Source organism: Gymnodraco acuticeps, unplaced genomic scaffold (genome assembly GCF_902827175.1).
Source record: "Gymnodraco acuticeps unplaced genomic scaffold, fGymAcu1.1, whole genome shotgun sequence".
In the NCBI taxonomy this organism is placed as follows: Eukaryota; Metazoa; Chordata; class Actinopteri; order Perciformes; family Bathydraconidae; genus Gymnodraco; species Gymnodraco acuticeps.
Window position 1 is genome coordinate 4,856,919 of NW_022990590.1, and position 12,293 is coordinate 4,869,211.

Consider the following 12,293-nt stretch of genomic DNA (forward strand, 5'->3'; position numbering starts at 1 on the left):
TTAGAGCTCCTTTCTACATGTGAAGGCAAGACATGTAGAACACAGTGCCAAGGAACCTGAGGTGGCAGATGGATTGGAGAAAACAGGAAATACACTGTATGTTAGCAGTGGAATAGTACATGTACTCAAGTACTGTACTTAAATACAATTTGAGGTACTTGTACATTATTCTTTGTTATTTTATACTTCTTCTCCACAACATTCTGTCATTTCTACTCCCTTACATTTATCCGACAGCTTTAGTTACTCGTTTAATATGCGAGTAGAATATTGGCAGTATGCCAGTATGATGTAAACATGCAAACGTGTCTTGGAATTTTATAACCGTGTTTTAGTTATAACTTTTATAGGTAACACTTTATATTAAGGTACACAAATTAACCATCAACTAGTTGTTAATTAACATGCATATTAGCAGTATATTGGTCTTTATTAGTCATTATAAAACACTTATTAATGCCTTATTCTGCATGACCATATTCTACAAGTAATAAGCCATTAGTTGAGAGTTTTTAGTGCTGATTTATTGCACGTAAGGAAGGTGTTGTACATGTCTTGTTACCTCAGAATAGATCATATTTGTTAAGTGTTATTATGGGAGAATAACTATTCTTGTGGTACTACTGCCTTATTAGGCCCATATTGAGCAGCGGATAATAAGACCAAAACTCATGTACAACACCTTCCTTACGTGCAATAAATAAGCACTAATTAGAGGGTTATTGAGGAAAAACTCTGTGGGCAATCCCCACAGGAGCAATTTGGGGTGAAGTGTCTTGCCCAGGGACACAACGACATGCTGACTGCAGTGGGACTCGAACTTGATATCCTCTGATTCGAAGATGAGCGCACTACCCACTGAGCCACTGAGTCACAGCCTCCCTGACTTAAACTCAGTACCTGCTGGCCCTCGCTCCCTGTCAGCGTGTGTGCCATGTGGCGGAGCGACGGGCTGAAAAGTCTCCAGCCGGGCCCTCTGAAGCTCAGTCTTCTCCTTCTTCGTCCTCAGCAGCTCACCACGCATGTCCTCCACCTGAGGGATCATCGGCCATGTGAGCAGACACAGAGAAAAAATACATCTGGCTGTTTGACAACGGGCAAAGCTACACTGACATTTTCCAATAAGATGCTGCACTCATAGGCGGCGCGTGAGGCTCAGGTTGGGGAAGGATAAATAACTTTTTTTACGCTGCCCGCCTCCGGCGTCTATAGAAAAGAGATTAACTCAGTGAAAGCACCGCCTGCTGACCAATCAGAGCTCAGTGTGCAGAGTTTAAATCTATCAAGTCATATTACAGGATAAAGGAAATACAGTTTAAACTGCCGTGTGCAGAGAAGACGCCGACGTGTCGCTCTTATCATTCATATCACACCATCAATCATATAATATCACAATATATTTCCTTATCTGAGTCAGCTGAGCCGTATCTGGCCGTGTGGTGTAACACTTACATTGTCACATACTGTATGCAGAAGTATTATTTTAAGCAACACATTAAGTTGACGAAACACTCAACTCAAATGTAATTAAAGTCAGATCCACTCGTGTCTTAGTCAGTGATATCATAAACCTGTTATGCTTTCAAACACTCGGTAGTTTATTTTTTAACCAGTTGTTCTGTATTCTCCTTGCAGGTGCAACTAGTGGCTTGTATCCTGGATTATATGTTTAAATCATGGATGTTTAAAGTTCATATTTGTCTAATATTAGTTTACTTTTCATTAATGAAGTATGACGCTGCGCTGTCAGTACACTTGTCCCTGTTTGTGATTGGTCAAATGCTGCTAACCCCGCCCCTTTCACGTGAACGCGCTCTCAGCTGGAGAGAGAAACCTTGATTTACCGAGTTGATAACCAGCGCCGTAGGACCGCTTCGCGAGATCTCGTTTGTTAGGGTTAGTTAAGATAACTCAAACATATCCAGGGTATGTTGAACTTGCTTCGTAGTACAGGGCACAGGTGGCTGCATAGCAGCGCTAGTCAAAGACACAAACATTATACATTATATTTTTATTTTACCAGGATGCAACAAAAATATTTGGGAAGGCTTAGCCTTCCCTAGCCTACAGTACTCGCCACCCCTGCCTGCACCCTTCATTGTTTTGGCCGCTGAGGTTGACTGTACATATACAATCAGGTACAGCACACACAAACCTGTTGAGAGAGGGACTCTCTGCTATCCTCAGACTGCTCAAGTAGTCTTCTAGCTCTGTCCAGCTCCTGCTCCATCTGAGGAGAGCACAACAATAACAATGTCAGGACGATATATAATGAATTAGTGTGGTGGAAATCTATGTGTTCGAAGGTTCGGAATGAGCATCGCCTACAGTATATCATTGCAGGGTCAGGGTTAGAGCATTTCGAAGATACACTTTGAGTTAAAGCAGAACAAATATAGAGTTCAAAAGGAGCTTTATGTCATTTTCCAGAAAGGTCTAGGTAAAGATAAAAACCTTTACATGTTGCCATTAGAGTGGTGCAGAGATAACTTATTTTTGTAGGCAAATCCGGAAAGGCTCCATAGACAAAAAGCAATTGGATTGTCCAAAAATAAATAAATAAGCTCTTTGGCAAACAAATGTTTATAACACTAATATGATCTCCACATATTAACACCACTTTTACAACAGTACGGAAACAAACTAACAATAGGCTATAAATGAACAGAACTACATGTCACATCACAACTGCTAAGCTAAAGGATGCTAATGTTTGGCAGGATGACTTTGAGTAGTCTCGTTTAGTTACTCGTTAGCAATTGATTATTTATTGATGTATTTATTAGTGTCGTAGAGCAAGTGGGGGAATGTCTGAGTAGCTTTACTCGAGTACTGTACTTAAGTAAAAATGTGAGATTCTTGAACTTGAATTGAGTATTTTCACATTATGTCACTTCCTACTCTTAGCCCATCATTTTTCCGTTGATTGCCTAGCTGTCTTTTATTTCATAGATTCAAGGTTTTAGGACTCATTCCTGCACCTCTCTAAACGGTAAAATGATGCAGGGAAAAACAATGTTGGGGACGTTTAGTGCCCTAGAACTAAACATAAAATCTTGTATGCTAACCACAAACCTTGGGTTTTTTCAGACGGGGGAAGCTGGAAGGGCTAAATGCTAACTCATTTCTGCACCACTTGTTTATTGTCTAGCTGTTTTTTATGTCAAAGAACAACATTTTAAAGTTAATAACAGACCTTATTTCAAGAATCTAACCAAAAACTCTTCAAAAAAAAACATTTACTTCAAGAAGAGAAAATGGGATGTGCTAAAATGCTGACTCATTTCAAGATGTTAGGACTCATTCCTTCACCACTCTATACAGTAAAGTGATACAGGTAACACATTGGTGGAGACTTTTATTTGGCAAACTCTCATAGCTCAAATTTGTTTGACTTTTTTTAACAAAACATTCCTTTGAGAGTAAACATAATTACCTTAGATTTCTCTGCCTTGAGTAGCCTGGCTGCAACAGCCTCCTCTCTCTCATGGCCCTGAACGTTTTGTCTCCCTGAAGTCTACAAAACACAATACGCAGGCCACAGCATGTTTCAATACAAGAGCACACATTCAAGAGAAGTGTCAGGATGCAGTTAGATTTCATCACAGCAACCCCCCGTGTCGTCTTCTCGGAACAAGACCCTGGCATGGTGGTGGATTTGTACCAGTGCCTTAGATCCCACTCCATCCCACTCGTTGTGAGCGGGCTGTGATGATGAATTACCGGCTGCTAGCAATAACATCTACCCAAGTGACTCATCATCTACTTGATTCACATCACAGCGGGCCCATCGGTGGGGAATAAATGTGCCCTGTGCTCTCCCTCCTCTCCTGCTCTTTAGTAGTAAAAGAGATGATTTTCCTCGTCATGTCCTTGTGCTGTTTATTTACCCTTAATTTTTGTTGGACAAATGCATTATTTCCCACCGCCCTGGGCCCTGCTGGTGTCCCATTAGGGCACTACGGAGAAGAGGGATGCAAATGAATTGGTAGCTACTATCATTACACAGTGGGTTGCAAAGTGTGGCTCACAAGAGGTTTGCAGGGTGAATACAGCTACACAGTGCCTCTCTGTGGTCTACTAGGGAACTGCAGTAGGCGTCAAAACGTCTCAAAAAGGGTTGAAACTGATTGGCTTCAACAAAACGCTGTCCTCAAAACAACACGAAAACAAGAAAGAAATTGTTAAAACCAACAGAATTACCATTCAAACTATTATGCTGATTATGTATATGGATGAGTGCAATGTAAAAGAGCATTGATACAAGACAATGTGCTATTTACTGCGACTGTGGGCATTGAGTGCATCTAGCTGTGAGTCACTAAAGTCCACCTAATGACAGAGCTCTCAGCTATTAATGCACACCAACAAAAAAGAAAGACTGGCGTGAAATACGGGAAAGTGGCAATTGCTTGCTTAGCGACCATTTGCACCGCATCATAGTAATTGCCTAGGTGTGCTTTATAGTGTCATAAAGCAGACAAAGAGGGTGAGGTGACACAGCAGGAATGCTGCTCTAACAAACAAGGGAGGACTGCAGTGCATTAGAGGAAAATAACACTGTAACAAGGTGAACCCAGCCAACGCAGAGACATTTGGAGATCTGGCAAAGCAGCTACATCTAATTGTGTGGAAGATTACTAATCACAGCGACATATTTTGTGGCTCTGGTTGATTTATTCTCTGATGACTTGTTTGTAAAGGTCAAGCATAATCACTTAGCAGACATCAATGGAGCTTTGGCTTCCATTGTCTAACACATTAAGCTTGATTTTTAACCTTTTCTTACCAGATTTTTTTATGTGAGCATTCAAAAATGTTTCAATGTTAGTGGTCTGTTTTATTACTCAGGGAATATCCAACAGGCTTTTCCTACGTGGGTAGAAAGTATTTCTGATGGCGTACTCTTTACGGTACAGTCAAATAATGAAGTAATTGCCTCACTAGCTGGTGTAGATATAAGCGTTTGATATAGTTTACAATCACGGAACTCTAGGTAGAAAATGACTGCATGAGACCAGCAAGGATATTTAAATCACATGGCTTACATATATGATGGTGTATCAAGGCCATTGTAGGTATACAAAAACATATTAAGGAGCAGGGGGAGGGGGACACAACTCGGAGTTTCAGCTATTAAGGCGGTCAATGAATCAGAAGAAACACTTTTCTCTTAAAACTGTTTGAGGGAAAGACACTTTTGCAAATATTAAAGTCACACATTCACAAGAAAAATGTTAACACTTAGTTATTATGCCTGAATTGGATGACCTAGCATGGAGACTTTGAAGATAAATTACGTTAAGAAGGATATCCCCCGTGTTTTGTACTTTTACACCGTCTCACCTGTTATTTTTGAACAAATCTACAATGTACATCATCGAATGAACACACTGATTGTGCCAACAATATATCTGATATATATTATCTAATATTTGATGACTCATTTTGCTTCGTTTGCACGCTTTATTCTATGCAATATGCGTTTGTACCTTGCCAGTAAATTGTCATAGGTTTGTTTGGCTATAGGTTCACTTGTATTCATGCTGTATCTTACTTCCTTTTTTGTTTTCTTTGCCTTTGTATGACTTGCTTCTTTATTATAACATCAACCTGTTCAGGTAAATCTATCTCCAAACAGCCCATCGGATTTTTATGTTAATTAATATGTGTCCACGTTGTATTTTGTGAATTCATGTCATCTCTGGATTGTTTTTCAGCGTTCTCGTTGAATGTGAGAGAACACGAGAGAGTCAACAGGGAGGTGTTGGATGGAAGCATAACAGCAGATGAGTGATGAGAAGTGTCACCTCATGGAGCTCGTCAGACACGGCCACCCGCTGCTTGGGCCTTCTCTCTCGCTCCACGCCGCCTTGCCCACAATGCATCTCTCTCTCCAGCTCCTGCAGACGCCGCTCCACACGAGACGACACCTGCAGACAGTGAGACAGGGGACGGGGACACATGAGGTCACACAAACATCCCCCGGTGCAGGGATGGCAGCAGGATTTGATGAATGAGACAACAGGAAATTAAAATTGTGGGTGACAAAAGAATATATTTCAGAAACGGAGTGGAAGTAGAACATGCAAGAAACTCCCTGCCTAATAAGGAAGCTTCACATCCACCTGTAAAAGACTGGTAATACCTTTATCTGTCTGTGGACGTGACAAGATCGAAAAGATGTGGGCTGTCATTCGGAGCAGTTTATTTGTCACAGTAGTGATGGTGCGGTGAGGAGCCATGTGCCTGGAGATTATAATGAAATATCTGCAAAAGTAAGACTTCACTTGAGATAGATTTGAAAAGAAGAGGAAACCATTTGTCCGTAGCCCTTTTCTGTTAAAGCAAAAGTAAAAAATGCATATATTTCCATTTCCCTGCTTTATACATGTGTTTTCATTAGAACATGTGATGCCAAAGTTAGTGTATACCTACAATACATAATTCGCCCCTGCACCTATCATATCACCTGTTCTCATGTCATTGCATTGGCTCCCGATTCAAATAAGATCAGACTTCAAGATCTTAACCTTTCAAATCTTGCATGGACTAGCATCTCCCTATTTATCATCATTAATTACCCCGTGCAGATCTACCGGGCTCCCACGATCCCATAATGCCAGTCTCCTTTCCATCCCTTGAATTCACAAATCATCAGTAGGTGGCAGAGCCTTTTCCTTCCGAGCACTTCCCTTTGGAATCCTCTTCCCATTCAGATCAAACAAGATAATTCTGTTGATTACTTCAAAAGCAAACTCAAAACACATATCTTTGCATCCGTCTTCCTCGTCACCTAGTTTCCATCTTCATTAGCATCACTTCTGTCCTGTTTTTATCATGATATTTGTATTTAGTTGTTGTCTTTGCTTTTGTTTGCTTTGTAGAGCCCTTTGAGACATTCTTTGTGATTTGGGGCTATAATACATTTTGATTTGCTTAGTGCAAAGCCATTTTTTTTTTTTACTTACACCACAGTTTTAAAAGGCCCATATTGGAGTTGTTATTGTATTATTAACAAAGATTGTTGGTCGTTATTTCTTTCTCTAGTGGAGGCAGACAGAAGTTATGGTGCAGAAGCAAAGCTGCTGCTGTGGACGGGTGCTGCAGCAAATCATATAATAGCCACCTAAAAAAGACCAACCTCCACAAATATCAATATTAGTTGAACTGTAAGCTACCTTTTCAATATTTTCTCCACCACCCTATCATCAGACAGCCCTTTAACAAAAGACTCCATTGACAAAAACACAGATTTGTCCTTCCGCTGCTTTGATAGGTTAGTTGTCAACTGCCTACAGGACATACAAAACTGGATGTCATCAAACCTGCTCAAAATCAACAGCAATAAAACAGAGCTCATGATTGTGGCTCCCAAGACGCAGCTCCAGAAGGTTGGAGACCTGCTTCTCTCCACTGAAGTCCGCAACCTGGGAGTCATCCTGGACACCACCCTCTCTTTCCAGGCGCATGTCAAAGCTGTCACCAAATCCGCCTTCTACCACCTAAAAAACATTGCCAGAATCCGGCCTTCTCTCTCTGACTCTGTGGCAGAAACCCTGGTACACGCCTTCATTACATCCCGTCTGGACTATTGCAATGGAGTCCTGTCCGGGGTTCCCAGCTAAACCCTGGATAGGCTCCAATATGTCCAGAACTCTGCCGCCAGGCTTCTCACCCACACCAAGCCATGGCACCATATCACCCCCACCCTCATCCACCTACATTGGCTGCCGGTCAAGTCCCGGATTCAATACAAAACACTCATCCTCACGTACAAGTCCCTCCATACCCTCGCCCCCCAGTACTTATCGGACCTCCTCCATCCCTACACCCCTTCTCGGAGTCTGCGGTCCTCAGACACGGGCCTGCTCTCCATCACCCGCTCTCGCCTCCGAACTGTAGGTGATAGGGCATTCAGTGTTGCGGCCCCCACCCTCTGGAATGCACTTCCTGCCGAGATCCGTAATGCTGCCTCCCTGGACATCTTCAAATCATCACTAAAAACACACCTGTTCACCCTGGCCTTCGGGCCCTAGCCCTTTTCTGGTCCCCTGGCTTCCTTTAGTTATTTCTTTGGTTTGCCCGTTGATTGTCTGTTTGTTTTGTTTGTCCACCATGTACAGCGACCTTGGGTCCCTTGAAAGGCGCTATATAAATATCATTTATTATTATTATTATTATTGTTATTAGTAAGTGTGTGTTATCGTGTGCCTTTGGTGAATCCAGACTAAGCCTTTACACAACCATATTCACACAATAACACATACAAATATTCTCGAAATAGTAACTAATAGATAGATTTTAAGTGTCTAAAGTACATTTTGCCTACAGATCAATCCATAGTAGTAAATGGTAAATGGAGTAGATTAATATAGCGCTTTTTTTTGTTTTAGCGACCAAAAGCAAAACAAACTGGGGGCTATTGATCGCCATCTACTGTACTTACCTCACGCCAACGCACTTCACAAAGTTTGAACTGTCCCTTTAAATTCAAGTCCAGAGAGCTGAAAAGCATAGTTGAAGTACTGGTGATGAAATACACAGCTACAACTCACCGAGGCCTGTCTCGGGGAAGCGGGTGTGAGCTCTGTGAGGCTCTCCATCGCTCGCCGGGTGTCAATATCAGCCCTATAAAAAAGCAGACAAATATTCACACATCAGGGCTCTCTGTCATTTTGAAAAATCCCTTCCCATGGCATCATTGATCAAAATGTGAATGCATAATGTGACGGCACTAAAAAATAATATATATGCAGCTTCAGAAGTTGAATTATAGAGGTGGATCAATTGGGTCTGGTCAGCAGCACCGGGGAGGAGAGATTTTTTAATAATGTGAAAATGTCAAATTCTAATGCAAGAGCTGCCGCCTTTTGACTTTACAGGCTTTTGACTCTTTAAGTTTCCAATGACACTTTCATCACATTTCATCAAGGACATTTCAAAGACCTGAAAACCATGCAATTGTTTTTTAAGCTTAGTGGAAATGAAAACATAAAAATCAATATTCAGTCAGAGCAGTCAGGCCTAAATTAGAGTAGAAAAGAAAGAAAGGACTGCATAAGAGACCCATTGTACCCATTGTGGATTACTATATCAGAGTGTACAAAATTCAGTCATTTAAAATTACATTTGAATAAACTTTAAGAAACGTACAGCCTTTAAACACTGATTCATCCAGTCAAAAGGTTTTTTGTAGTTCAAATCTCTAGTTCTAATTAGTTGTCTTTTCTGAATTCAGACAAGAGAATGAACATTTCTACTGTGCATGTCCATGTCATCGCTTATTATCATTTTCTTCGCTTTAAAAATCTGGCAAAATGTTATTTTTTCTTTTTGTAGTTCAACAGATCATTTATTATTTGTGTTACCATAGCAGGTAACAAAACACTAAAAATCATCTTGTCTTGTAAAAAAACCAATAACTGGTGACTTCAGTTGTGTACGGCAACATGCTAAGTGGAGGCAAAAAAAACCTAAGAGTAGTGTTTTGATATTCAGACTTAAATACCTATTCCTCCGGAGGATTTCTCTATCCAGGTCATCAGACAGTCTCAGCTGGCCACAGTGCAGATCCCTCAAGGATTGATGCAAAACGTGAATCTAATTGAAGATACATAAAAATACACAAAAAGGATAACGTGAGCAGCCGAGCATGGTAAAAAGATGGCCATCATTTCCTTTATGGAGATGCTAATGTATGCTACCACTTTGGTAAGTAGATAAATTGCACTCCTAAACACACTATAGGCCAAAACACTAATATATACAATTACTCAATCATATAAATCTAACAAACCCATTCCTTAGATAAGCATTATAAAATCCATGTCATTGTCCCTGACTCGGTGTGCCCCTAGTGGAAGCTCTCTGACACTACATTATAGTGGTAAGTAGCACTGATTGATATTGGGTGGTTTGTCGCTCACATCCTCTCCTGGCAGGCTGGCATCTTTGAAGCGAACACCGGCGGACTGAGACCTCCGCGTCCTGTCTGGAGTGCTTGTATAGTCCTTCAGTGGAGAAGTAGGGAAGAAACGCTGGTCATCTGAAAAAACATCGATATTAAGCAAATTATTTGAAGGTGTTCTTTTCATGTTTGTTGTTGTCATTTTGGTATGTTGCTTCCCTGTTTATGTTACACCTTCAAGCAAATCATACAGAAGTAAGACGTAACTGAGAGAACAGCTGAGAGTAAATATCATTGATTTGACTCCATACCTGATCCTGAGCCAGCTTCCAGGTCACTTGTGTGCAGGGTGGAGGCTGAAGCTGAAGCACTCGGAGCTCCGTTGGTCCTGCTCACCCTCTGTGTCTGCAGCTGGCTGATGGACTCCTCCAGGTTGTCCCTGAGCTGGTGCAGGAAGGGAAAGAATCAGAGATAAAACACTAAATAACAGCATTAGGAAGCAAAAACAAGACTGGTGTAAATGATGACATTAAGAGAAAAGTAATCCAGAACATAATAAAACAAATCATATCCCTTAAAAGATCTGGAGAAGAAGAAATAAAGGAATTAGTGTTTATTTAAATGTGCATGGAAATAGAATTAACAGTAGGATAAACTCAAATATATCTTTAGTAGTATACGATTGGTATCATATCGTCCTTAAAAATGTTATGATGCACTGAAGATGTTTTATCAATCAGCTGAACAGTACAATGTCTAGTGCATTCCCACAACTATTGAAACAAAGTTACATTTTGACAAATGCTTTCTTTATCTCATCTAAATGTATTTGAATAGCTAAAATAATGTGTTTAGGTCTTTTAAACCACATGTACCTGAACAAATCTGACATCAAAACGTGGCTATATGTGCAATGGAAAGACAAGCACCTGCATCTTATTGTTACATCAACATGTAAAGAACAGGTGTCTCACCAGTGTCATGGCTTCAGCCTGATCGTCTGTATGCTCCCTGTAATGGCCCAGCATCCGGTCTACTTTGGTCAAGTTTCTACTGGTATCCTGCAAGACAACAACAGCGTTAAGTTACCAATGAAATAACTCTGGGTTTCAATGCATGTTATAAATACACAAAAAGGCTAGTGTTTAGCTTATGTGTTGAATGCTATTGAGCTCAGTACTTGTAAAGTGCTCGCCAGTGTGCTGATCTTCTCGGACATATCTGCGGGTCGAGGCTCACTCCCACCGGCTCTGCCCCTGTCCCGGCCCGGTCTGTGGTGGGCTTCACGCCCCCGACGCCGGTGCACTCTCGTCCTGTCGTATGACTCCGTTTCACTGGATGTATCCATAGTTTAGGGCAGGTTTACAGTGGAGGCGACGATAAACGGCTGATGATAGCCAGCACTAGCTTCTCCTGCAGAAAACGCTAACCGTTACCGGCTACATTAATCAGATTAACGAACAAACTGGGCTGGTTATGAACTTTTTCTACAATATATATTGTTGTCATACTTAGCAGATGTGGGAGCTTTGTCATTGTTACCGTGACAACCCGTTGAGACAGAGAGCTATCTGACCAGCAGCACACTCCAATTCAAACTGCCCCTATCAATCACTGTAGCAGGCATTGTTGTGATGCTCCTCCAGGCTAGCAACAAGTGGAAACTACTATGAACGATAGCTAGCTGACCAAACGTTAGCCAACTTATAAAGTCCTGTGAGACTCCTGTGAACTCTGCGAAACACTGCCTATGTCCAGCAGCAACAGAGCAAATAAATGCTACCTCAAGAAATACGTTAAACCAAAGCCGTTGGTTTAGTTTTGCGAATGATAGCTAACAGAGGAACAGCCTTGCTATGGCAACTTGAACTAGCCGCGTCTGAGCCGGAAACAACAACAGAAAACAGCGGCTGCAAAGGACGCTGGGAAATGTATGCTGCTGACCATGAAGCAGTGTAGGAATGTATTATTTGTGAACTACATTGTCCAAAGGAATGTGTTAGCGCCAGTCTTGCCGCTCGTCAGTTCGAAAAGAGAAGAAAGAAAAGAAGAAATAAATTAAACAAAGCAGAGGTTGTCACACATGAAAAAACGAAACTCTTAATAAACAAATGTTTTTAAAAAAACAAAGAAATGTATTGAAATTGAACGTAAAATATAAGTGGGATACCTGGCTTTAAAGACAAATAGACTACTTGTTGCTGTATATCAGAATAGGCTGCAATACAATGAACGTTTCAAGGGGGGAAAGAAAAACAAACTATTCTCGAGTCTGACACAAGAGTGCCTCAGAAGTCCACCCTCCCTAAAGTAGAAGACCACCTCCAAACCCACCAGAGCCGAAGCTGTCCGTCCTACATCATCCCCACCTTCACAACCTCAC

General features: G+C 41.3%; 1 protein-coding gene across 7 annotated transcripts in view; it reads right to left on the bottom strand.

Moving 5' to 3' along the window:
* Positions 1–12,293, bottom strand: part of LOC117554203 (centrosomal protein of 128 kDa-like) — a 104,851-nt gene that overhangs the window by 61,868 nt on the left and 30,690 nt on the right. For 5 of the 7 annotated variants that reach the window (XR_004570245.1, XR_004570244.1, XR_004570243.1 and 2 more), the window contains exons 1-10: positions 11,091–11,784; positions 10,885–10,971; positions 10,222–10,354; positions 9,930–10,048; positions 9,512–9,603; positions 8,559–8,631; positions 5,811–5,933; positions 3,437–3,517; positions 2,156–2,230; positions 901–1,033 (exon numbers count right to left, since the gene is read on the bottom strand). Coding sequence is in view for 3 of the 7 variants with exons in the window: in XM_034228503.1 (XP_034084394.1) it covers positions 901–1,033; positions 2,156–2,230; positions 3,437–3,517; positions 5,811–5,933; positions 8,559–8,631; positions 9,512–9,603; positions 9,930–10,048; positions 10,222–10,354; positions 10,885–10,971; positions 11,091–11,258 (1,084 nt within the window). In the remaining 4 variants the exon portion in view is untranslated. Of the gene's footprint in view, positions 1–900; positions 1,034–2,155; positions 2,231–3,436; positions 3,518–5,810; positions 5,934–8,558; positions 8,632–9,511; positions 9,604–9,929; positions 10,049–10,221; positions 10,355–10,884; positions 10,972–11,090; positions 11,785–12,293 lie in introns of those variants that run through there. The other 2 variants (XM_034228501.1, XM_034228502.1) reach the window with 2 other exon arrangements.